At 45.2% G+C, this 24,120-nt stretch overlaps 1 protein-coding gene across 1 annotated transcript in view; it reads left to right on the top strand.

Moving 5' to 3' along the window:
- GALNTL6 (polypeptide N-acetylgalactosaminyltransferase like 6) overlaps nt 1–22,178 on the top strand; it is a 1,396,075-nt gene extending 1,373,897 nt beyond the window's left edge. Inside the window, exons 11-13 of the mRNA XM_033942486.1 lie at nt 535–651; nt 7,200–7,349; nt 14,825–22,178. Coding sequence (XP_033798377.1) covers nt 535–651; nt 7,200–7,349; nt 14,825–14,992 — 435 coding nt within the window. The 3' untranslated portion in view covers nt 14,993–22,178. The remainder of the gene's footprint in view (nt 1–534; nt 652–7,199; nt 7,350–14,824) is intronic.
- Nucleotides 22,179–24,120: the final 1,942 nt, after the last annotated feature.

Raw genomic sequence — 24,120 nt, forward strand, 5'->3', positions numbered from 1 at the left:
AGTTTGAATATTTTTATTGCTGTAATTGTCAATTGCTTTTTTTTTTTTTTTTTTTACTTATTCTTGCTGTACACCGCCTTGAGTGAATTCCTTGAAAACAGTGGTAAATAAATCCTAATAAATAAATATTGATTAATTAAGCAGCTAAAGTTAGGATATCAAAAAGGTCTGATATAGACTTACGATCCCAAGCTCTGTCTCTCTAGCTACAACAGATCACCGAAACTAAGCAAATGTGGGCTTAGCTAGTACCAGGATGGAAGGTCTCTTAGAAAGATCATGTTCTGCAGGCTGCAGAAGACAATGACAAGTATACCATGGAGAGATACTGGGCCACGATCACTAGTATCTTTTTCTGATATATCACAAACCACTACTACCACTTATTTCTGCACATCACTAAAATGACTAAAATGACCTTGGGCTGGTTTTGTTCTTCCTCTCGGGAGTTGGGAGAAACATTGCTGTTTCAGGAAACTGTTTGATTTGTTCCACTAGCTGTATAATACAAAGCTATGGCATTTTTTTCTGTAGATACGTAATGTGGCTGCAAACCTCTGTGTGGACAGCAAACATGGAGCCACAGGGACAGAAATGAGACTGGACATCTGTGTGAAGGATGGCTCCGAGCGGACATGGTCACATGAGCAGGTACAGCAGAGAGCCTACAGCTCCAGTTTTTCACCAGCTCAGGCAGACTTTCTGAAGGGTAGATTCATTCAGTAGCTTAGAGTAGCTTTTATTGTTTACCGTTTTAAAAACCATGTAAGGGAGAATATTCACTGCCAAAGGAGGAGCATAGCTGACAGAAGAAGTACCTAGGACACCTCCAACGCCCCCCCTAGCTCAGTAGCTTAAGTGGAGACTCTATAAAGAAAGGGGCTCTCATCTGTGAGGAGTTGAAGTGTCTAAATTCCCCAATCCAAATCCTAGCTTTCTGCATTGTGTGGTGGGATGGACTGACCCTGAGTAAGAATCACTTTAACTGAAAAACAGAAAGTAACACACTATAGGGCTCATTTTCAAAACACACAAATGTACAAAAAGTGGCATAAAGGGATAGATAAACATTTTTCTTTCCAAACCCTCCCAATTCACTATTTTCAAAACCTGTTTTCTAGACAAATTTCTATGAAGTTCATCTGCAGTTCAGCTAAATTGCAAGGGGCGTGTTATAGGCATGGGATGGGTGGGCCTAGGGCGGGCTTATGACTTGGATGTTTTTCTGCCTTAATCGACCAAAACGTTGACCCCGATGAATCCACAAAAAGACAAAAGTCCAAAAACACTGGGTTCAGTTCCCACTGCAGCTCCTTGTGATTCTGGGCTGAATTGAGAAAATTCTCTGAAATTCTGCACATCACATTTTGCCTGGATCATAAGACAAAGGGTTCCAAAAGGCCTGAATCTTCTTGTGCTTTGATCTTTCCTGTAACTACCTTCTATTTAGTTTCTGTGTGTGTTTTTCATCTATTAAGGACAAAGGGCTAGATTCACTAAGCAAACCGATCGTGTACTGATTGGTTTGCAACCCGATTTCCCTCCGACCCAATTCACTAAACTCTGTCCCGATCATTCACTGCTCCGATCCGATCCTCCCATGCAAATTAGTAAAACCCCATGCAAAATAGCCAAGCGACTGATTCACTAACAATTGCTTGGCTATTTTGAATCGGGTTTTCCTATTGTCAAACCCGACTGCTGCAGACCTATCATTAACTGTGTTACTGACAGGTCTGCTGTTTTTTTGACATAAGAACATGGCACAGATATTTTGCATGTGTTACACACACACCAAATATCTGCCCCATAAAAAAAAAAAAAATTAATAAGACAGGCAGGCCTGTCAAAAAATACACCCCAACCCACAAATTGCAGGAAGGATGCCCTCACACACAAATGAGGCCCCGCTGCCTTCCCCCCCAAAGAAAAAAGCTGGAGGGATGCCGACTCCCTCCTGCCATTGGCGCTTCCTTACAGCAGGCCCAGTGCCTAAAAAAAAAACCATTACCGATGCTGCCTCTGCCCGTTCCTGCCCCCTCCATCCCCCCATCCCACGTGAATAGAGCAGGAGGGATGCCAACTCCCTCCTGCCGTCACAATCCCCCATTGCCATGGGCCGGGCCAGGCCCACTCCCACTTCCCTCCCCGTACCTCAACAAGTTGGGAGCAGAAGGGGTACTCAGTCCCTCCTACTCCGTAGGGCTCCTCCATGCGAATGCAGGCATTAGGCCCCACCCCGGTGTATCACCCCGGGTAAGGTCCTGATTCATTCAGGTGCCTCGGACTCCTCCCCCAGTGGGAGGGTCCTGAGGTGCCTGAGCCAATCAGGGTCCTAGGCCCTACCCCGTGCATCACATGATACACCGGGGTAGGGCCTAATGCCTGCATTTGCATGGAGGAGCCCTACGGAGTAGGAGGGACTGAGCACCCCTTCTGCTCCCAACTTGTTAAGGTACATGTCTTAAACATGCTTGCTGAAAATCAACGATTGCACCTCCTCTCCCTTCCACTCCATCCAATAGCGCTGGCACATATATGATTGACACAATGATGTAGCATTGCTAGTAGTTCTCCACCCCTATCTACCCATGCCTCTTCCGGTGGACTTTTCTGCGCATGTACCGATCGCTATTACTAGCGACTAATCTCATGTAAATTTGGCGACCCTCCATGAACCTCATTTGCATGCATGGTTCTTCAATAATGACTCATCTTTAGTCAATCATTAGATTTAAGGGCGCTACAGTAACCCGTCTGATTATACCGGCAATATTAGAGAATCCGGCCCTTAGTCCAGTGAGTTTCTTGCTTTTTCGTATCATAGTTAAAACAGATTCTGAAAAACCTGGAAACTCGCTGGATTAAATGTATATCCCTCAATGGAGACTACATTTTTTTTTTTTGTAACCAAACTTTTCAAACCACCCTAATAGATTTATTAGTAAAGGAGTACAATTATCAGTACAAGTCATATATCCAAGACAAAGTTCCCTGCCCAGAAAAGTTTATAATCTGAATTTAAAAAAAGAGAACTAACAAAGATATACTGTATTTTTTTCAACTCAGTCCTCAGGATATCCACAATGAATATGTATTAGATATACAGTATTTGCATGTACTACCTCCATTGTATGCATATTTATCTCATATAAGTACATCGTGGGTATCCTGAAAACCTGACTAACTGGGTGTGTCCCTAGGATGGAGTGGAGAACCCCCATTCTGTGTGATCAAAACAGCACTTTAAATAGAAACATTTCCTTCAGAATAAGGTACGACCTCTGTTGTCCCTTTCAAAGTTCTTAATCTCTTTGAGCACAAGAATGAGTAGACCAAAAATTGTTAATAGTAGCAAGTAACTCAAGAGATAAAGAGTTTTTACAACTGCATTGTGTCACTGTATTTTATTATTTAAAAGGAATTTTAAAAATGAATCATTTAACCACTGAGCTCCTTGGGCGTGGGACCCCCTACAATTTAGATTTTAGGGCTCATGTTTCCAAATCTAAACTCAAGTTTACAACCCAAGGAAACAGAAGGCTAAATGACTTGCTCAGGATTACAAGTGGCATTACCTGGAAGAAGCAAGATTCAATCTGTGACTTCACTGGATTTCAAACTGCCATGCTAATTATTAGGCTGTTCCCTCACTCCTCTGCATTCTGTTTCTTACAAACTTCAGAAATAAAGCTAAAATTATAAGTTGCTTATTGGACTAAATTGTGGCCAGCTTTTGTGTGCTGTTCACCAAGCGGATGCATTGAAAACTATGCACAAATGTATCAAGTTTATCTAGTAAATAAATAAATATAAAGGTAGAACACAAATAATAAACTGGCTGCCCTGAATAAGCCTACTCTTACTATTGGAAGCTATGCAGGGTTGGGCCTGGCTAATACCTAGATGGGAGACCATCTGGGAATATCAGGTGCTGTAGACTGGAGCCCTATGTTGGGCAGCAGTGACACTATGTGGGAGAAGGCAATGGCAAACCACTCTTGTATTCTGCCATGAATGAGGGTAGCTTCCTCATTGTGTGTGTTGCCATAAGTTGGTGGCATAATCTGTCCAATCCATACATATATAAAATCTACTTTGCTAGTGTTTCTTTCTTTTATCTAAGAACACTAACATAGGCAGTCACTGTAGGGTCAAACCCGTTGCAGGGCCACATTTTGGATTTGTAGGTACTTGGAGAGCCGCAGAAAAAATAGTTAATGTCTTATTAAAGAAATGACAATTTTGTATGAGGTAAAACTCTTCATAGTTCATAAATCTTTCCTTTTGGCTAAGTCTTAATAATAATATTGTAATTTATAGCTAAAGAGACATATGATGAAGATACTGTTTTATTTTACTTTTGTGATTATGATAAATATACTGAGGGCCTCAAAATAGTACCTGGCGGGCCGCTTGTGCCCCCGGGCCGCATGCTTGAGACCACTGCTTTAGGGTAACATACACTGCAAATCTAAGAATTATAGTTCTACATAGTGCCTGCAGATGGCAGCAACAGACCAGAAACAAACGAAGGCACACAAAAAAAAAATGCAAGGAGTGGGATCATTAATTTATATGATTGTGGGATATTTCCAATATTCAAAGAAAACATTTGTGAAATGAATCATGGGGTTTATCCCAATCCATTACTCACTGAAACCTAGGTTCTTTTTAAGAAATACATTTTGCTTTTTAGGAAGTTCTGTTTTCCTTACTGTTTTTCTGAGTATATTTGGACTTTCTTCCCACCCTCAGCACTAGCAGCTGTTTTCTTTGGTTCCCGAAGACTGGAACACATATTTACAAAGTTTTAACTTTGGCATATAGATTGTTTTGTATACAGAAGATAGGAAAAGAATAGAATTCTGTGGGTGGGAGGAGAGATAAATTCAGATAACAGGAAATTGATTCCAGTGTCACAGTGTTCAATGGTAGGCTATTATTGGTAGGTTGTAAATGGGAATCATTTACAACAGCAACAACCCTATCAGCCTGTGTTTTATCTCCCACTGAGCCAGAGGTTCCCTGGCAGTGCATGCAAATCTCTCTCATGAATCTGTTGTGGATATCCTGAAAACCCAACTGGCTGGGGATAGGGTTACCGTATGGTTCAAGAAAAAGGAGGACAGATTGAGACATCTGGATTTTACTTCCATTGAAAATTGCGATTGTCCAAATGGCACCACTGCGTGATTGGCACGCGATTGGCGACCATTTTATAGGCGGTTGCTAGTAACAACACCGTTTGCAAATTCCAGCTCTAAGTGCCTACCGCATCTTGGTAAAGGGGCCTCTTAGTGTAGCAAAGAGATATATACCATTCTACTATGGTATTCCCCACCAGGATGACTGCAATGTTTCTGCGTGCCCTTATAGAAGCTAGAAACGCCTAAGGAGTGGTGTGGATTGCTGGCAGTTATTAGTGAAGATGTCAGTTTGGTTAGGGCTCAGCCTTTGGAGCCAGTTAGTTTTACATCCAGTGTGAATCCTCTTGAGTTAAAGTTAGTGTCTTGTGTGGAGTGCATTTGGAAGTCAGAGGTATTGTCCACCCCTCTGCCTGAGAGGGCATAAGATGAAGTTAAGAGGTGACAGGCTCTGGAGAAATCTAAGGAAATACTTTTTTATGGAAAGGGTGGTAGATGCATAGAACAGTCTCCCAGAAGAGGTGGTGGAGACAGAGACTGTGTCTGAATTCAAGGGGCCTGGGATAGGCATTTGGGATCTCTCAGAGAGAGAAAGAGATAATGGTTACTATGGATGGGCAGACTAGATGGGCCATTTGGCCTTTATCTGCCATCATGTTTCTATGGTTCTGACTGCTACAGTAAGGAATAAACTAGGGTTACAAGATGTCTGGGAAAAACCCAGACGTGTCTTCTTTTTAGAGGACTGTCCGGGCTCCTGGACAGACTTTTCAAAACCCAGCATTTGTCCAGATTTTGGAAAGCCACAATGAGCTCCGGCCACATCTGGAGGGCCTCTGAGCATGCACAGATGATGTCACACACATCTTCACATGCTCCAGACCCTCCAGACGTGGCTGGAGTTTGTCTAGAAGAAGAGAGGAGACTTTGTGGGAGCGGAAAGGGGCAGGGCTGGAGGCAGAAAGGGGCGGGCTGGAGGCAGAACTGGGTGGGGCTAGAGATGGGACTGGTATAGAATAGGGCGGGGTCATGTGTCCAGGATTTCCTGGATAAAAAATATGGTAACCTTAGAATGAACTCTAGAGCTTGAGAGTGAAAGAGAGGAGCACCAACCAGAAGCTAAACTACAGGAAAAGGTATTGTAGGGGAAAGAGTTCCATTTGGAAAGAGTCTGTATGGAAGAGGATCCCATAAATGAAGAGGAAGTCTTGTAAAGTTTCAGTCAAAAGGGACTAGATGCCCAGAGATCAGGAAGCCACTAACCCATAAGAACTGACAAATTGTGAAAGAGATCACAATTCCTTTTGTTCTGTTTTTTTTATATATTCTTTTGTGTTGTTGTTCACTTTGAACTTCGTTTGGTGAGGCTATGGCAGGATAGAAGAATTTCATTAACATAACATACCATACACAAAAGAAAGAAATAAATGATGTGTCTTCAACAGTTTTTTTTAAAGCACACTCTAGAAGCACATAACCGCAAAGGTCCTGGTAAGGCGTTCCAAAGTTTTACTCCACTTACAGACAGCTTAGCATTGCCTATCTTGGAATAAGAATATAAGAATAACCTTACTGGGTCAGACCAATGGTCTGTCAAGCCCAGTAGCCCATTCTCACGGTGGTCAATCCAGGTCACTAGTACCTGGCCAAAACTCAAGGAGTAGCAATATTCCATACTACCAATCCAGGGCAAGCAGTGGCTTCCCTCATGTCTTTCTCAATAACAGACTATAGACTTTTCCTCCAGGAACTTGTCCAAACATTTCTTAAAACCAGCTAAGCTATCCGCTGTTACCACGATATAGTGAATTTATTTGAGTTATATAGCAGTCCCGCTATATTGCTTATTATTACTTTGATAGCTGAGATTATAAAATAAAAAGTATTTTTGCATACTGTTATGTAATCTTACAAGATAGTAATGTGTTCACAAAGTTCTTGCAAACTTATTGCTCCACGGGCTGTCTGAAAATATAACCCTAATACAGTAATACTGACAGTAAGGAGAGGAATACCTATCTCTGTAACTGTGTGTGTGTTTGTGCTTCCTAGCTCTTTACCTTTGGCTGGCGAGAGGATATCCGTCCAGGGGAACCACTGCACACCAGGAAGTTCTGTTTTGATGCCATTTCTCACAGCAGTCCTGTTACACTCTATGATTGTCATGGCATGAAGGGAAACCAGCACTGGAGATATAGGAAGGTAAGAATCGCCTCAAGCAACTTTGTGCAAATTCATACCAGTTCACTCCGGACGCATCAAAGGAAAGGCCCTGCTAGGGCTGGCCGCGAGCAGCCTGTTTTGAGGCTACCTCCTGCTGATCGCCTGATCTTGGGTAAAGAAGGGAGAGAAGGAGGGATCGAGGATGTTTGCAGCTCGGGACCACTGCGCTGGTGCTTCGGTGAGGGGTGGGGGAAATTGAGTGTGTGTTGAGATTCTACATGGTGGGGGGGTTTGTTAACTTGAGTATAAACTAATGGTTTATATTCAAGTAATTCTCTCTTTTCTTTGTTCCCTCCCTCTCCTGTGGCATCAGGAATTCCAACCATTCCTTCCATTCCCTGAGGTGTCCAGCAGTGGCTGGCTCTGCCCCCCCCCCCTCCAAACTGTAAACTCCTACTCACTCACTCCCATTGTACGTTCAAAGCTCCCCCCCCCCCCCCGCCTCCTCCAGACATACCATAGACCTCCCGGGCTTACTTTATAGCCCTAGAGGTCCAATAAGAACTGGGGCAGAAATGATCTCCCTACTCTCCTGCCCATGCAGTTTTCTTACTGAAAATGACTACTGCTGCTGCTGCTGCTACGAGTGGCAATCTCGCTAGACTGCCATTAGAACTTGCAGCAGCCATTTTTGGTTTGGGGATCGCTCCTGTCCCAGCTCACCACTAGACCACTAGGGTTGTAAGGTAGGCCCGAGAGGGTGGACTTCATTTGTATAACAAGAAGGAGGAAGAGGTGGGAGTTTCCAGTTCATAGAGCCAGCCACAGCAGGAAACCTTGGAGAAGGGATGGAACAGTAGATATTCCAGATGACATGGAGGAGAGAGGATTGGCCTGACTATAAACCAAGATTTAATTGGATCCCTATTTTGGGGCCAAAATATCTCTGTTTATATTCAAATATATACGGTATTTCATCATCCAGTAAATGGAAACAGGCTCACGTGGTTTGAAGAAAAACACCATTTGTGGTGTACTCTACACTTCACAAAACAAGCTAATTAACAGAAGTCATAATAAATATATTTATTAACCCAGGCAAGCTCGAGGAGAGAGGGAAAGGAAAAAATGCTTTACTACACAAATTGTTCATACTCCAAAATTGAGCTAAAACAACAAAAACATACTGAGCTTCCCTTATTATATCCATCGTATTGTAAAACAGACTGTACAGAGAAAGTAAGAGCTTATACTAGTTCCTGGAAACAGTCACATCGTACAGCCTAACATCCTTGAAATGTACATGTTGGAAAACTCTAGAACCTCCCCCCGCCCGAGGCCATTAGCAACTCACCAGTGAGCCCAGGCCAAGGAAAATTCACTCAAACAAACAAACAAGGAAAGTGTTTCTCATATGTTTTTATATCTACTGTATGCCTACTTCTCGTGGGGGAGGGAGACAGAGGAAAAAGGAAACCTTATGAGAAGTAAGAAATGCAATGAAGAGACAATGACTTAAAAGAAAGAGAATAGAAGGCATGGAAAGGAGTCTCTGAACCCCACCTCAGTAGAAACATACCTGAACTTTCTCTACAGGCATAGAAATAAGAAAAATCTGATATGGACAAAAGAAGTTAGAATATTTTATTTTCAGAGAGAATTGAGACATGCATATGTGTACACCATCTCAACTTGTTTTTAAAATAATATTAAACTGTGAGATATTATGAATGGACATCTCCATTTTCTGAAAGTCCATATAATGAACTCATTTCCCTGGGGGAGTTTCCCTTTGATCCCACTGAAAATCCACTTCCTCTGTGTTTTTCATCTCATAGACCTTCTCAAGGACTATCAGCTAGGTGCACCCTCTATCAAATACTGAAGCCCTATCTGTCCCGGCAGACTCACAATCTATCTAAAGTACCTGGGGCAATGGGGGTTTAAATGACTTGCCCAGGCTCACAAGAGCAGCGTGGGTTTGAACCCACAACCTCAGGGTACTGAGGCTGTAGCTTTAGCCACTGCGCCACACTCTCCCCACTAAAGCCAGTGATCATCACTAAACTTGTTTTAAACAGCTTTAGCGACTATCACATTTGCCAACCCGATGCAGAAAATGGCTTACCGCCTGGTTTTCTGAATGATTGCTCATTCCCCAATCCTACCATGCAAATGAGCTGATTAATTTTAAAATGCCATGTAAACTAGTAGAACGATTGATGCTCTAACATGGCTTCCTGATGCACTAAAAAAAAGTGATCGCTTTTAGTGTCTAACCTTTTTTTTAATGGGCACAGATGCTGTGCATGTTACATATGCACAATATGTGCCTCATTAGAAAAAAATAAAAAGAGACACACACACACCGCTGATGTTGGCCCTTCCCGACGAACCAGCACTGGGAACCAACCCCCCTCCCCTGTGCCAGCAAAAACGGCAGGAGGAATGCCCACTTCCTCCTGCCATGCCGACCCCACCTCTGCCACTTGAGAAAAAATGGCAGAAGGGATGCCCACTCCCTCCTCCCATGACGATTAAGTGAGCAGTGACGAGTGGAGTACCTCAGGGCTCCGTCTTAGGGCCGATTCTATTCAATTTATTCATAGGAGATTTGACCCAAGGGCTTAGAAGAAAAGTATCACTGTTTGCCGACGACGCCAAACTATGCAACATAGTAGGAAAAAGCAGTGTGCCTGACTTTATGACACAGGACCTACGGCAGCTGGAACAGTGGTCATCAACTTGGCAGTTAGGCTTCAATGCTAAAAAATGTAAAGTAATGCACCTAGGCAAAAAAAATCCACACAGAACTTACACACTAAATGGTGAAACCTTGTCCAGGACCACGGTGGAACGTGATTTAGGAGTGATCATTAGTGACGATATGAAGGCTGCCAATCAAGTAGAGAAGGCTTCGTCCAAGGCAAGACAAATGATGGGCTGTATCCGTAGGGGTTTTGTCAGCAGAAAACCTGAAGTCATAATGCCACTGTACAGATCCATGGTGAGACCTCATCTCGAGTATTGTGTTCAATTCTGGAGACCACACTACCGGAAAGATGTGTTGAGAGTTGAGTCGGTTCAGCGAATGGCTACCAGGATGGTCTTGGGGCTCAGGGATCTCACGTATGAAGAAAGGTTAAAAAAACTGTGGATGTACTCACTGGAGGAGCGAAGAGAGAGGGGGACATGATTGAGACCTTTAAATATATCACAGGGCGTATAGAGGTGAAAGATGATATCTTCAGTCTTACAGGGCCCACGGTAACCAGAGGACACTCGCTGAAAATCAGGGGAGGGAAATTTCAAGGTGATGCTAGGAAGTACTTCTTCACCGAAAGGGTGGTCGATCATTGGAACGAGCTGCCTCAGCAGGTGATTAAGGCCAACAGCGTGTCAGATTTTAAGAGAAAATGGGATATTCATGTGGGATCTATAGGAGAGTAAGAATCAGGGAGTGGGTCATTGGTATGGGCAGACTCGATGGGCTATGGCCCTTTTCTGCCGTCAATTTCTATGTTTCTATTAACCCCCCACAGCAGCGAAATAGCAAGAGGGATGCCTACTTCCTCCTGCCACCGAAGGCTTATTCCCGGACCAGACCCCTCCCTACACACACACACACTCACACACACACACATACACATACACATCCATACCATACCCTCCCCCTTCCCCCCTCCCAAAAAAAAAAGGCAGGAGGGATGTCGGGTAGGACCGTAATTGGCAGGGGGGAGCTCTTTTTTTAATTGGGCAGATATTGTGCGTGCGTAACATACATAGCATCTGTGCCCATTAAAAAAAAATAGAAAAAAGGTTTTTTGCCCCGAACAGCTGAGTGGAAGGAAGCTTTCCTCTGTCTCTCAGATGTTTGGGCTTCCCCTGCCAGCTCTGTGCATGTGTGAGAGTCGCTCTTACAGCGATCTATCGGATCGTAGAGTCGGGGATTACGGCGAACATCCACGTGAATCATTTGCATGCAAAGATTTTAGTGTATCAATAGCTCTTTCTGAATCAATCAAAAAATCGGATCCTCTTATTGCATCTAGACCTGAATGTCAAGCTGGGACAAACTGCAGAGTAGCCCAGATTAAGACAAGGTATTTCCAACTCGATTGTGCTCTGCATAAATATTTAACCCAGTTTAGATAATAGGTTTGCCTACAGGGTTACTAACCACCATTACATTTATTTTAGTTATCTATATTTAACATCCCATTTCTCATAAACATACGAGTATATCAAAGCAGTCACTATGATATTAAAGCACAATAAAACAACAAGAACAATGCATTTAATAATATAAATGTAGAATAAGCATCTTATCCTAGATACTGCAGCTTTTCCAGTGATGTAGCTAGGACTGAGTGGACCCAGGGTAGAAAACCTTTCCAGGCAAGTCAGCAATGAATAGTCTTTTGTCGCTTGTGTCAGTGACCTCACCTTTCTCTGGGATTTGTAATCCTTACGCCCCATGTTGGGCACTCTTTTTGTAACCCTGGCTCTAGCCAACTCTTCGGGGTCAGTTCACCCATGGCTAGGGTTCACAAAAGTAATTACTAAGTGGGGCAGTTCTTACAGTCACTCAAGCTATGCACAGGCTGGGCTGGACTTGTTTGGGTAGACCAGGGAATTACAATCCTGGGTTTAATCACCACACTCGGTGTCTTGTCTAAATTACAGTTGAAAATTTCAAGCCAGAGTCAGAAGATAACTGAAAACAGCTTTTAATTTAAGTTGATTATAAACTTCAAAATCAACTATTTACCATTTCCTTCAGTGTTGGCAGTCTTCGGGTGTAAAGGTTCTTTTTCATATTTCCTTAATCATAAATCTGATTCAGTTCACTACAGCTATATTTCTCAGGTATTCTCTCACTCATAGTTTCTGTCCTCTCCTGTTATCCCCTGGAAAATAAAGACCTGGCAGCTTTGGGGGGGGGGTGCTGTGGAGCCCGTTTCGTATGGCAGCCTGAGACTTGTGCTCCTCCATAATCGGCAAGAATCATATAACTAACGTCCTAAATCTGCTGTTTTCTAACATTCAACCGGCAAAATCTGTTGTGGGAATATCTCCTGAACAAATTGCAGACTTCAAAATTACCTGATGTCGACCAACAAAGTCGAGAAACACCATAAATCTGTCTCCTCCTCGAAGACTCCGAAAACAATCCTAGTTCTAAGGCTCTCATGGATGAACTACAATCGCTAAGAGAGCTGCTGCTAGATACTAAATCAGACATCAAGGAGGATATAGAATCATTATCTTTGGAGGTTCTTTCTTTCAAAACGCGCACCTCCGATCTTGAAACTAAGATGGAGGTCGCAACCAACAACGTGGCCGACTTTAGGAAGCAGGTTAAGCGTATCAGCGAACTGGAAAAAGAAATGGAAGATGCCAACAACAGGTCTCGCTGCTGTAACATTCGTATTCTTGGCTTACCTGAGAGTAATAATGATGGTGACCTAATAACTTACCTTACAAAGGCTAGGCAAATGCTGGGATGCATCCAAAGAAGTTTGTCAGCCGGAATCCCGAAGTAATGCCGTTGTACAGGTCCATGGTGAGACCTCATCTGGAATATTGTGTTCAATTTTGGAGGCCACATTATCAAAAGGATGTACTGAGAGTGGAGTCGGTTCAGTGAATGGCCACCAAGATGGTCTCAGGACTCAAGGATCTCCCATATGAGGAACATCTAGGTAAGTTGCAGCTATACTCTCTCGAGGAATGTAGAGAGAGGGGAGATATGATAGAGACGTTCAAATATGTAACTGGCCGTATTGAGATAGAAGAAGATATCTTTTTCCTTACAGGACCTACGTTGAAACTCAGGGGTGGGAGATTTCATAGCAACACTAGGAAGTATTTCTTCACTGAAAGGGTGGTTGATCGTTGGAATGATCTTCCACTTCAGGTAATTGAGGCAAGCAACATGCTCAATTTTAAGAAAAAATGGGATAAGCATGTGGGTTCACTTCGTGGAAGTGCTTAGGGGAGAGGGTCCTTAGAGTGTTTCTAAACCTCATTCCTGAAGTGCTTGATATCAATTTCGCCAAGGACTTTGAGATCAAAAGGGCCCACCGTGTGCCTTCCCATCATCGCAGCGGCAACAAATATCCTAGTCCTTAAGTTACTGAGATACCAACAAGTACTGGAGGTGATGCAAAAAGCTAAAATTAAAGCACCAATTCAACATGAAGGTCACTCTTTATTATTTGTCCGAGACCTCAGCAAAACCATGGTGCGACGTTGTAAGAATCTCCTCGCATATCGTCCTCAACTTAAGGCTATGAATGCACGATTCAGATTACTTTTTCATGCGAGGATTGAGAGTTACGTTCAATAATCAAACTAAAGATTTCCTGGAGCCGGAAGACCTCGCCTTTATTGAACAAGCAAGCCCTACTCCCATCAACAACCTCTGACCTGTAATCTCGGTCTCAGTCAGATTACTTTTAATTTTACATCTCTGAGGGTTGTAATATTCAGCCGCTTTCGTCCAGCGTTCCTGGTTATTTCATCTGCCACTCTACACTAACCATCTTGAAGAATTTGATGTTTTGTGGTCCCTGCCTGCTTTTTAACTAGCCATTCTGTCCGAGTCATGCCCTGTTCTGCACCCGGCTCCGCCCCCCTCAACCTGTTCACTTGTCGGGAGGGCATCTGCGCATGCGCTGGTGTGATGCGATGATGTCACATGCATGCACATGATGTCACTGCATTGCATCTGCGCATGTGCAGATGCCGTCCCGACATCGCTGCTAGCTGGAAGCTTTTCAAAATCTGGACAAAGTGCCGGGTTTTGAAAAGCCGTCCGGACCCCTGGACAGGTCCTCGAAAAGGAGGACATATCCGGGGAAATCTAGACGTCTGGTAACTCTAAATGTAGCTCACACTCGCTTTATATATCCTCCCCTTCCCACCTAGGGAAAAGGGCTCAACTCTTCCCATTACTTCTTACTGTCCACAAGCACACTCTCAGTGACCTCCTGCTTTCTGTTAATTCAACATAGGCATTTTTTAGGAGGGGTCACACAAGTATTCCATAATGGCTTCTGGGCACCCAGATGCCACTATAGAATAGGCTGTCAACCAATTGCATACCTGATGAGGTGGAGCACACCTCTCCTCCAGGAAGTGGGAAGGTGCGTGGATCAGTTGCAGGGTTATACCACAGACCCATGACCGCTCCAGCACCCCAAGCTTCTTGCACCTGGGATGGACTGCATCCCCCTCCTTGCTCTTGGTACACGACTGCTCTCAACCTACGACGTTGGCGCACCTAAAGGGAGGCACCCACTTATACAATTCTCTCTAATATGTCTTGTCTAAAGTTACAAGAAGTGTCATGGGATTTGAACATTAGTTCACACACTAGGCCACAACTCCTCCTAGAGATGAAGATTAGGTTGCAAAGTGTGTTGTTCCTCCAAGTTCTAGAAATCTGAGACTACTTTATAAATTTCTCATTTAACTTAGTTTTCCATCTTTTCTTTTTATTCCTTTAGGACAAAACCTTGTTCCATCCTGTGAGCAGCAGCTGTATAGATTGCAACCCAGCTGAAAAAAAGATTTTCATGAACAGATGTGACCCTCTGTCTGAAACCCAGCAGTGGAATTTTGAGCACGTTAACAGAACTGTTTTAGAAAAATTTAATAGCAACTCCAACTCCTAGAAGAGAAGCAGGCCATCTAACAGACTGGAGACCACAGCAAAAGCAGCATCTGGGTGCTGGCAGTCAGGGATGAGATTTCCCCTGTTCCAAAAATGAAAGCAAAGGCCACAGCAAAGGCAAACAGACTGCCAAGTGTGGATATAGCTGGAAGAACTTGTCTAACTTTGGAATTTTACCAGCTGCTATGAAAGATCTTCAGACTGAAATGTTCCTTGCTGGCCAAGGGCAAATATAAACTCTGCAAAAACAAAACAAAAATGTCAAATTTACTACAGTGGACTGAAGTGCTAGAGTTTCTCAGGTCCATCCCTGTTGTAGATTGTAGCATGTAATGGATGCTGTAGTATTTTAGTAGGGTGAAGGCTGGAATGGACTGCATGACTACTATGAAACCTGGTACAGATATACTGTATTACAGGTTTACAGCTACCCACAATAATGGGATATGCTGTGCCCCCCCCCCCCCCACCCCACACACACACACACAGTTGAGGACATATTGGGGTAGATATTTAAAGTGATTTAAACAGTCATGTTGTGGGTACTTAGCTAGTTAAATGCTGATAGTCAGCAAGAAATGTCCTGTAAATCTGTCCAAATTAGATTGTAAGCTCTTCTGAGCAGGGACCATCCATTGAATGTTAAATGTACAGCGCTGCATACGCCTTTCAGCACTATAGAGATGATAAATAGTAGAAGTAGTTAAGCAGCTAGGATAACCACATAAACAGGACCACATAAAATGCTGTCCTACCTTTTTGTGGGCCACCATAGCTGCTTAAATGTTGAATATCACACGTAATCGGCTATATTTTTTGCCACCTGCATATACCAGAAATTCAATGCTGGAGCTCAGACGTGACCTGGCATTGAATTTCTTGGAATTATGTCAGCGGAGGTCAGCAAAATGCTGAGCGCTGCCAGTTGAATATCTATCCCAGTATATTCAGTGCTTCTATTCTTAGGTCTCTATAAATTGTACATGTAGGTGTTTATTTCCCAACTACTCTGGGGCTTTTTTAGGGTCTATCGGTGTTTATGTGCAACAGGTACTCTTGCTGCACACCTTTTCTGGTAGAATCAAATATGTATGTGTGTGGCATCTAGGAGTCATAAGTGCGGAGAAGGTATACAAACTGAGTGGAAAATCCAAGACAAGCCAAGAGAGGGGAAAGCGAAGTTACTTACCTATAACGGGAGTTCTCCGTGGACAGCAGGATAAGTCAGCCACACTTTTGGTGACGTCTTCTACATCCCCAATTCAGACTTGCTCTCCCAGAGCTCAGGTGAGGCTTTTGGGAGCCTCATCTGAGCATGTGCAGGTAGCCCTATATATACCTGTGCTGACCCTCACTAATCCAGTGATTTCCCTAGCTTGAGTCTTATTGCAGTGTCACCCCTTAGGGGAGGAGGGAGGGTCAGTGTGGCTGACTTATCCTGCTGTCCACGGAGAACTCCCGTTACAGGTAAGTAACTTTGCTTTTTCCATGGACAAGCAGTATAAGTCAGCCCCACTTTTGGTGACTCTCCAGCTGCGGGGGGCAGAGGGTGTAAGAGGACGGGGTCCCCATCAGGGGATGGTCCCCTCTGCGTCTCCGCTACCTTGCTGCGGTAGGGTGAGGCTGCATAAAAGTCAGGTGAGGGACAGAGATAAAACCCCAATTACTGAGACCAGTCAGAGGTTATGTGTTGTAAACAATAGGAACTTTATTTTGGTCCTTAGAACTGGACCAACACTTTCTTTCTTACCAACATGGTAGAGTATGTATCTCAATAACAGATGCGATTATAACAAATAACTGTGCAAATTGCTAACATGGGCAAACAGTGCAAATTGTGCTAACATGTGCAAACAATGCAAATTGTGCCAACATGACAGAATATAATCTGTTGACAGTCTGTTCTATCTGATTCAGGCTAATAGTCCTGTTCAGCTAGTTCAGGTATTGGTGTCCTTTGCTGTGTCTGTTTTGGTCACCAATCGTAAAATGTTGAGACCAAAGTCATTGGAGGTCTGCAGTGGGCGATCCAGGCAATAGTGTCTGGTGAAGGTGTGTGGGGTAGACCATGTGGCTGCTCTGCAAATGTCCTGGAGTGGCGTGTTGCTGAGGTTTGCCAATGTTGCGGCCATGGCTCTTAGTTGGTGTGCTGTGGCCTTTTCCTCAAGAGACACTCCCTCCTGCTTGTAGCAGAAGGCAATGCGTTTTCCCACTGGTGATCCTGGTTTGTTGGGATCAAAGGAGATGAACAGTTGTACTGCCTTTCGTCAGGATTGTGTTTGTTGAATGTATAGGCGGAGTGCACGGGTGCAGTTCAAAGTGTGTAGGAGTTTTTCCGTGCTGTTGGTATGTGGTCCCGGGTAGAAGGAGGGAAGTACTATTGCTTGGTTTATGTGGAAAGGTGAGACTACCTTTGGTAGGAACTTCGGTGAGTTCTCAGCACTGCATGATCATGAAGGATCTGTGTGTATGGTGGGTATGTCACCAGGCAACAAAACAAGGAGAAAAGGGAGGTCCCAACCTAAACTGCAGTAAAAAACCAACCGAGAGCAAACAAAACAAAACTGCAGAGCTGTACAAGACGTAGGCAAAATTTATTGTGACAAAATAATTATATGCAAACCCTTTTACCAATCAAGGGACCCAGGGTATGTCACCAGGGCCTGTAGCTCGCAAATGCGTCTTGCTGATGTGATGGCGATGAGAAAAACTATTTGATTGGCGCCTCCTCCAATGGCTCGAAGGGGTGCGCTGTTAACCTGTGGAGGATGATGCCCAGGTCCCACGCGGGTGGTGGGCAGCAGACCGGGGGATGCAGGTTTGTAAGCCCTTTCATGAACTTGGACACTAGCAGGTGTGTGGCTAGGGTCCTGTCCTCGATGCGGTTGTGGAACGCTGATATAGCGCTCAGGTGGACCCTTATGGAGGATGTTCTGAGGCCCATCTTGGATAGGTTAAGTAGGTATTGGAGTACTGTTTGGACCTGGCAGTTCAGTGGGTCTTCTCCTTTCGAAACATACCATATGTGGAATCTTTTCTACTTGAGCCTCTATGATTTTCTAGTTGACGGGCGTCTGGCTGCTAGTAGTACCTCCGTCACCCCTGTTGACATGTGGAAAGGGTCCAGGATTAGCCTTTCAACATCCATGCTGTAAGTGCTAGAGTTTTCAGACTGGGATGCAAAGTTTGTCTCTGGTCCTGGGTGATCAGGTCCGGTCGCAGTGGTAGGCTGATCGGCGGCCGTGTCGACAGCCGATGTAGGAAGGGGAACCACTTGTCTCGGCCAGTAGGGCGCGATGAAGATCACTGAGGCTGCCTCCTGCCTGATCTTCTGGAGCGCTCTGTGGATAAGTGGTATGGGGGGAAAGGCATAGAGTAGGTGTTTTCCCACATGTATGGCAAAAGCATCCCTGGTTTTGTTGTATTGTGCTGGTCTTTTGGAGCAGAATTGTGGGCACTTTTTGTTGTCCTCCATTGCAAAGAGGTCTCTTGTTGGGAGGCCCCACTTGTGGAAGAGGTCATGGGTTACTTCTGGGTGGAGGGACCATTCGTGGGGGTCCAGCTTTCTGCTGAGGCTGTCCGCCAGGGCATTGTTCTGGCCCGGGAGGTAGGTGGCTTGGATGAGAGTGTTGATTGCTAAAGCGAATGTCCAGATTTTGTGGGCCTCTCTGCAGAGGGTGAGTGATCCCATGCCTCCCTGCTTGTTGATATAGAACATTGCCACCTGGTTGTCTGTCTGAATCAGTAAGGTCTTGTTGGAGATCCAGGGGGCAAAGGCTTGTAGGGCATTCCCAATTGCCCTGAGTTCTAGCAGGTTGATGTATTGTTTGGCCTCGGATGGGGACCAGGGGCCTTTGGTTCTCAGGTGGAGGAGGTGGGCTCCCCACCCCTGCTTTGAGGCATCTGTGGTGAGTGTCAGTTGGTGTTGTGGCTGCTGGAAGAGCCTGCCCCTGAACAAATTGTGCTGCTGAGTCCACCACTCGAGGCTGTTGCAGATTTTCTGGTCCATTATGACTCTGTGAGACAGAGGCTGTGTGTGTTGGTTCCAATTTTTTCTGAGGACATTGCAGGGGTCGCATGTGGAGCTTGGCAAGCAGGACAACGTGTATGGTGGCAGCTTGATGGCCCAGGAGACGTAGTATCATTCTGGCTGTGACTGTATGTGTCTCTGATATTCTCTGAGTTAGTTTTCGTATTGCTGTTCCCCTTGAGTGGGGCAGGAAAGCTGCGTTCTGGGGTGTGCAAATTCTTGCCCCTATAAACTCTATTAATTGTGTTGGTTGTAGTATGGATTTTTTGATGTTTACGAGGAAGCCCAGGGATTTCAGGAGTAACATTGTTGTGTTTACTGCTGTTGCTGTTGCCTGGGTTGATGGACCCACCAGTAGCCAGTCGTCCAGGTAGGGGAACACGCATATGGTGCTCTTGCGGAGGTAGGCCGCTGCTACAGCAACGCATTTTGTAAAGACTCTCGGTGCAGATGAGAGTCCGAAGGGCAAGACCCGGTATTGGAAGTGCTGGTTTAGGGTCTTGAATCGTATAAATTTTCTTTGGGAGTGATGCATAGGGATGTGTGAATATGCATCTTGAAGGTCCAGTGAGGCCAGCCAGTCGTCTTTTTGAATTAATGGTAGGATTGTCCCTAGAGAGTGCATGCGAAATTTTTCCTTGACTACGTGCTTATTCAGGCCTCGTAGGTCTGAACCCTCCCATCTTCTTGGGGATGAGAAAATAATGGGAGTAGAATCCCTGGTTGTGCTGTGACCTGGGTTCTGGCTCTATTGCTCTCGCTTGGAGGAGAGCTTTCATTTCTCTGGAGATGAGTACCGGCTGCGGTTCCCTGCATTTTCTTTTTGGTGGGTTGGATGGTGGGTGGGTGTGGAATCTGATGCGGTATCCGTTTTTTATGATTCGCAGCACCCATTTTTCTGTTGTTATCCTTTCCCAGGCCTTGTAGAAAACAGAGAGGCGGCCCCCTACTGGGGTGGGGGGCGTTGCTGATGAGTCAAAAGCTGGGCCCCGCTTTCGTGCCAATGGAAGTGGCTGGCTTGTGCTGCTTTCGTTCCCTCTGGCGCTGCCTTTGCTGGTAAGGTGCGCTGGGCTGTTGTGCTTTTTGTCTGTGTGATAGCAATCTGGTCTGGTTATCGTACCACCTTACATTGGTGTTATGCCGACGGTACTGGTTAGCGTTCTGCTGTCTTGGTGCCGCAGTTTTTACAAAGCCATCTGAGGAGAGGGTATGGAGAGTAGTGCACTGTTCTTTCATTTTGTCCACTGCTTCTGTCACCTTGTCCCCAAATAAGCTTTCCCCTGAGCATGATGCGTCTGCGATATGCTCATGGGTATCTTCACGTAGCCCCGAGGCTCGTAGCCATGCCAGGTGTCTAGCTGCTATGGCTACTCTGGCTGTGCGGGCGGAAGTTTCAAATACATCTAACGTCGCTTTTATCATATGTTTCCGCATTCTTCCATATTCTGCAGTATGGGGGCTATGCATGCTTTTCCCTCCGGGTGTAGTCTGTCTAGGGTTTCCTCTATTTTCCTCTGGAGGGCGTCGTTGTTCAGGGTAAGGTGAAACAGGTGGATGTCAATTTTTGCCTTCAGCCATAGTAGACTTTTTTGGCGGTAGCGTCCAGGTTCCTCTGTTCCCTGCCCGGAGGGTCATTGGCCTTATGACGGGTGCTCTTGGCTTTTTTAAGGGTGGATTCCACTATGATGCACTGGTGGGGGAGCTGTGGTTTTTCAAACCCCGGAGCCTCGTTGAGCTGGTATTTTTGGTCAAGCCTCCTGGACACAGCGGGGCCTGACAGTGGGGTTTTCCAGATCTGGTCTCGGCAGTCTAGCAGCACCTTGTGCGCTGGTAGCGCTGCTGTGGCTTTTTGCACCTTTAGGTATTTTAACAGTCCTGGTGCTTCAATTGTCGCCTCTGCTTCAGGTATTGGGGCCAGTGCTAGCTGGTTGGCCACCTTCTGGAGGAACTTTGGATAAATGAGGTCTTCCGCGGGAGTGTCTGGTTGTGACGTCCCAGTTGTAGGCTCTGTGTCTGGAGTCTCTCTGGTTACTGACGTGCGTGGGCTGCTTCTTGTTGAAGCATAGCTGTGTGGTAGCGCTCACTGAGGTCAGAGGTGTAGCCACCCGTGACTGGTGAATGTGAAGCCGCTGTTTCTGCTTCTTGGTTCCATCCATACCTGTGGTGGCTGCAGTGCTTGCTCATTTGGTGCTGGGCTTTGGCTCTGCGCCCCTTGTTCTGTCAGCTGCTGCGAGATAAACCTATTGAATAGGTTGAGCAGTTGCTGGTGATCCAAGGTGGTGGCTGGTTGGCTGCTGGGGACACTGGATGTGTGCGGGTGACCGTCCCATTGGCAGGATCTGCCCCTGCTTCTGGCTCCATGGCTGCGTCTGTGCCATCTCGGTGAGGCATAAGATGCAGAGGAGGAGGAGGAGGAAGATGAGGAGGACGTTGTTCGATACCTCTTCCTTCTTTTCCCCTCTTTGCAGGTCTTGCTGTGATGTCCCATGTTGGTTTTAGCTGAAAAAGCACTGTCTGTGGGTTGGAGTACTTTTTGCTGCTGCTGTGCCTTTAAGGGGGCAGATCCCAGTGCGATGACGTCATCCGGAGATGAGGTCGAGGTAGCCAGCATCTGAGGAGTGCAGGGAGCATGGCACCGTGTTTGCTCGGTGCAATCCTGTCTCGGCACAGCTAGGATGGCCGGCGGAGGGGATAGGAGACCCTTGGCCGCTTCTAGCCCGGCTTGGTCACCCGTTGTCGGCCCGTTCTTTTGGGCGGACGTCAGGGAAGCCTTCATGAGTCCTGACAGCTTTAGCAGCAGTCTGCCCTGCTTTTTCTGTTCCTCCCGCGGCAAAAGGTAAGCCGGGCTTGTCGCGGCTGCAGTTTGGGGCCCCGGGGAGGCTCGTGCCGGGGTCGGGTGTGCTGGAGCTCTGGCGGTTGCTGTTTCTTTTTTTCTCTGGTCTTCCCCCGGGTTCCTCAGTGTCTGCAATCGGTTTCTGTGGGCCCTCGGAGACATTTTCAGGCACAGGGGGCAGACAGTCATGAGGTGAGTTTTGCCCAGGCATCGGACACACACCTCGTGGGAGTCCGTGGAGTTAATTTTCCTCTTGCATTCCGGGCACTTCTTAAAACCCAGTTTTGCTGTGTTTTTTTCAGTCTCAGGCATTCTTCTTTTTGTTCTTTGTTCTGTTGTTTTTTTTTTTTGGAGAGCGTTTTTGTGATCCGACCGTTGGGAAGGGCGGATGAACTAAACTGGATTAGTGAGGGTCAGCACAGGTATATATAGGGCTACCTGCACATGCTCAGATGAGGCTCCCAAAAGCCTCACCTGAGCTCTGGGAGAGCAAGTCCGAATTGGGGATGTAGATGACGTCGCCTAAAATGGGGCTGACTTATACTGCTTGTCCATGGAGAAAGACAATTAAATGACAAGAAATGGTGTTTTCCCTTGTTTATCCAATAAACGCCCATTTTAAATTCCTTTGTGTTAAGAGTGTCTTATTATTTGTCAATCTAAACCTAATTGTATTATGCTGTTGGCCTTATCATAGTTAAAGGAACAGTGTGGGGATGGGTTGGAGGATGGGTTAACCCTCAGAAGAGTTCTAGGTAATTTCCCACGTCTTTGCTTGCCAAAACAGAAACCATGAAAGATGAAGGGTTGAAGATTAGACATTTTTTTAAATAATTGTGAGCATGAAATAAACTATCACGTTGTGAAATCCCTCCCTTTTTCTGCATCTAAAATAGAATTAGATGATTGTATACAATATAATAACAAAGAGGACACCTAATAGACCTCAAGGAATTCTTCCAGTTTAGTCTTGCTGTAAATCGTCAACAAACTTTTAAGACTGCTGAATCCTTAAAAGTTGCAGGTCATCAACCTCAGCAGAAACCTTAAAAACTCTATTAGGAATATTTAAGTACATCATGCAAGACAGCACTTTTGATTAAAAACAAGCCAGACAATATTCAACCCACGGTACTCAATGTTTTTTTTAAATGCTGACTACCGCAGGCAGATTTAGCCCCAGATATTCAATGTTGAGCTATTTCCGAGCACCGGCATTAAATATCCAGAACTAAATGAATGTAAGGAAGCTGTTGGAGCTTATGCAGGTCCCATATGATATTTAGCTGGGACCCGTATAAGGTGCCCTTTGCTGTTGGGAAACCCCCTCTATCTCCCATGATTCCAATACTTCTCTTCTTCCACCCCACTAGTATTTATGAGTCAACCGAGGAATACTCCCTATAGACCCCTGGGTGTTTTTGTAATTACCTAGTGGTCCAATGGGGTCTTATGGGCAGGAGTGATGCCACTCACTCCTGCCCATCACAGCAGCCAACGTAAAATGGCTGCCATGACGGTCAGGAGCAAGTGAACATAGTTTCTGCTCATAGGATCCCACTGGACTATCCTAATTACAAGTAGGCCTGAGGGGCCATGGCAGGTGGGTAGAGGGGCCTCAGTCACCCTTAAATACCAGCAAGGTATAAGAAGAGGGATTAGCTTGTGGGGGAGGGAGTAGGCAGTTTGACAACTAGTGCCATAACATGGAAGCTAAGAGGGCACTGCTCTTTGCTATCCTAACTTTAATCACTTACCTAACTGGTTAGTGGTCTGAATATGGCCGCTATCTGGTTAGGTCCTGGCTTCTCCCATGCTCTATCCAAGCACCACCCACAGACCTCTCCAGCTGTAACCATATAGTGCAGGGCCATTCTATAATGATTTCAGCAGCACTGTCCAGTTAAGTAACACTGAATATCACTTCTTTGGATGCTATGTTTGGTGTTTAAAGCTTTGAAGTGGAATGTCCCAGAGTATTTGTCAGAAAAATTGAGTAAATATGATCCAACATGTGTTCTGCGTTCATCTGAAGAACTTGCTTCAATTACCATCATTAGATAAAATGAGATTGACTGGAACATGGAAAAGAGCATTCTGTTATGCTGGACCTAACTTGTGGAATAAGCTGCCAATTGAATTGCAATTGATGGAAAAGTTTCTGAAAATATGGCTTTTTACTGAAAACTTTTGTATTGCGGATTGAACATTATAACATGGATAGTAAGGAGAGTCAGAATATTATGGGTAACAGCTATTTATTGAG

Source organism: Geotrypetes seraphini, chromosome 1 (genome assembly GCF_902459505.1).
Source record: "Geotrypetes seraphini chromosome 1, aGeoSer1.1, whole genome shotgun sequence".
Classification (NCBI taxonomy): domain Eukaryota; kingdom Metazoa; phylum Chordata; class Amphibia; order Gymnophiona; family Dermophiidae; genus Geotrypetes; species Geotrypetes seraphini.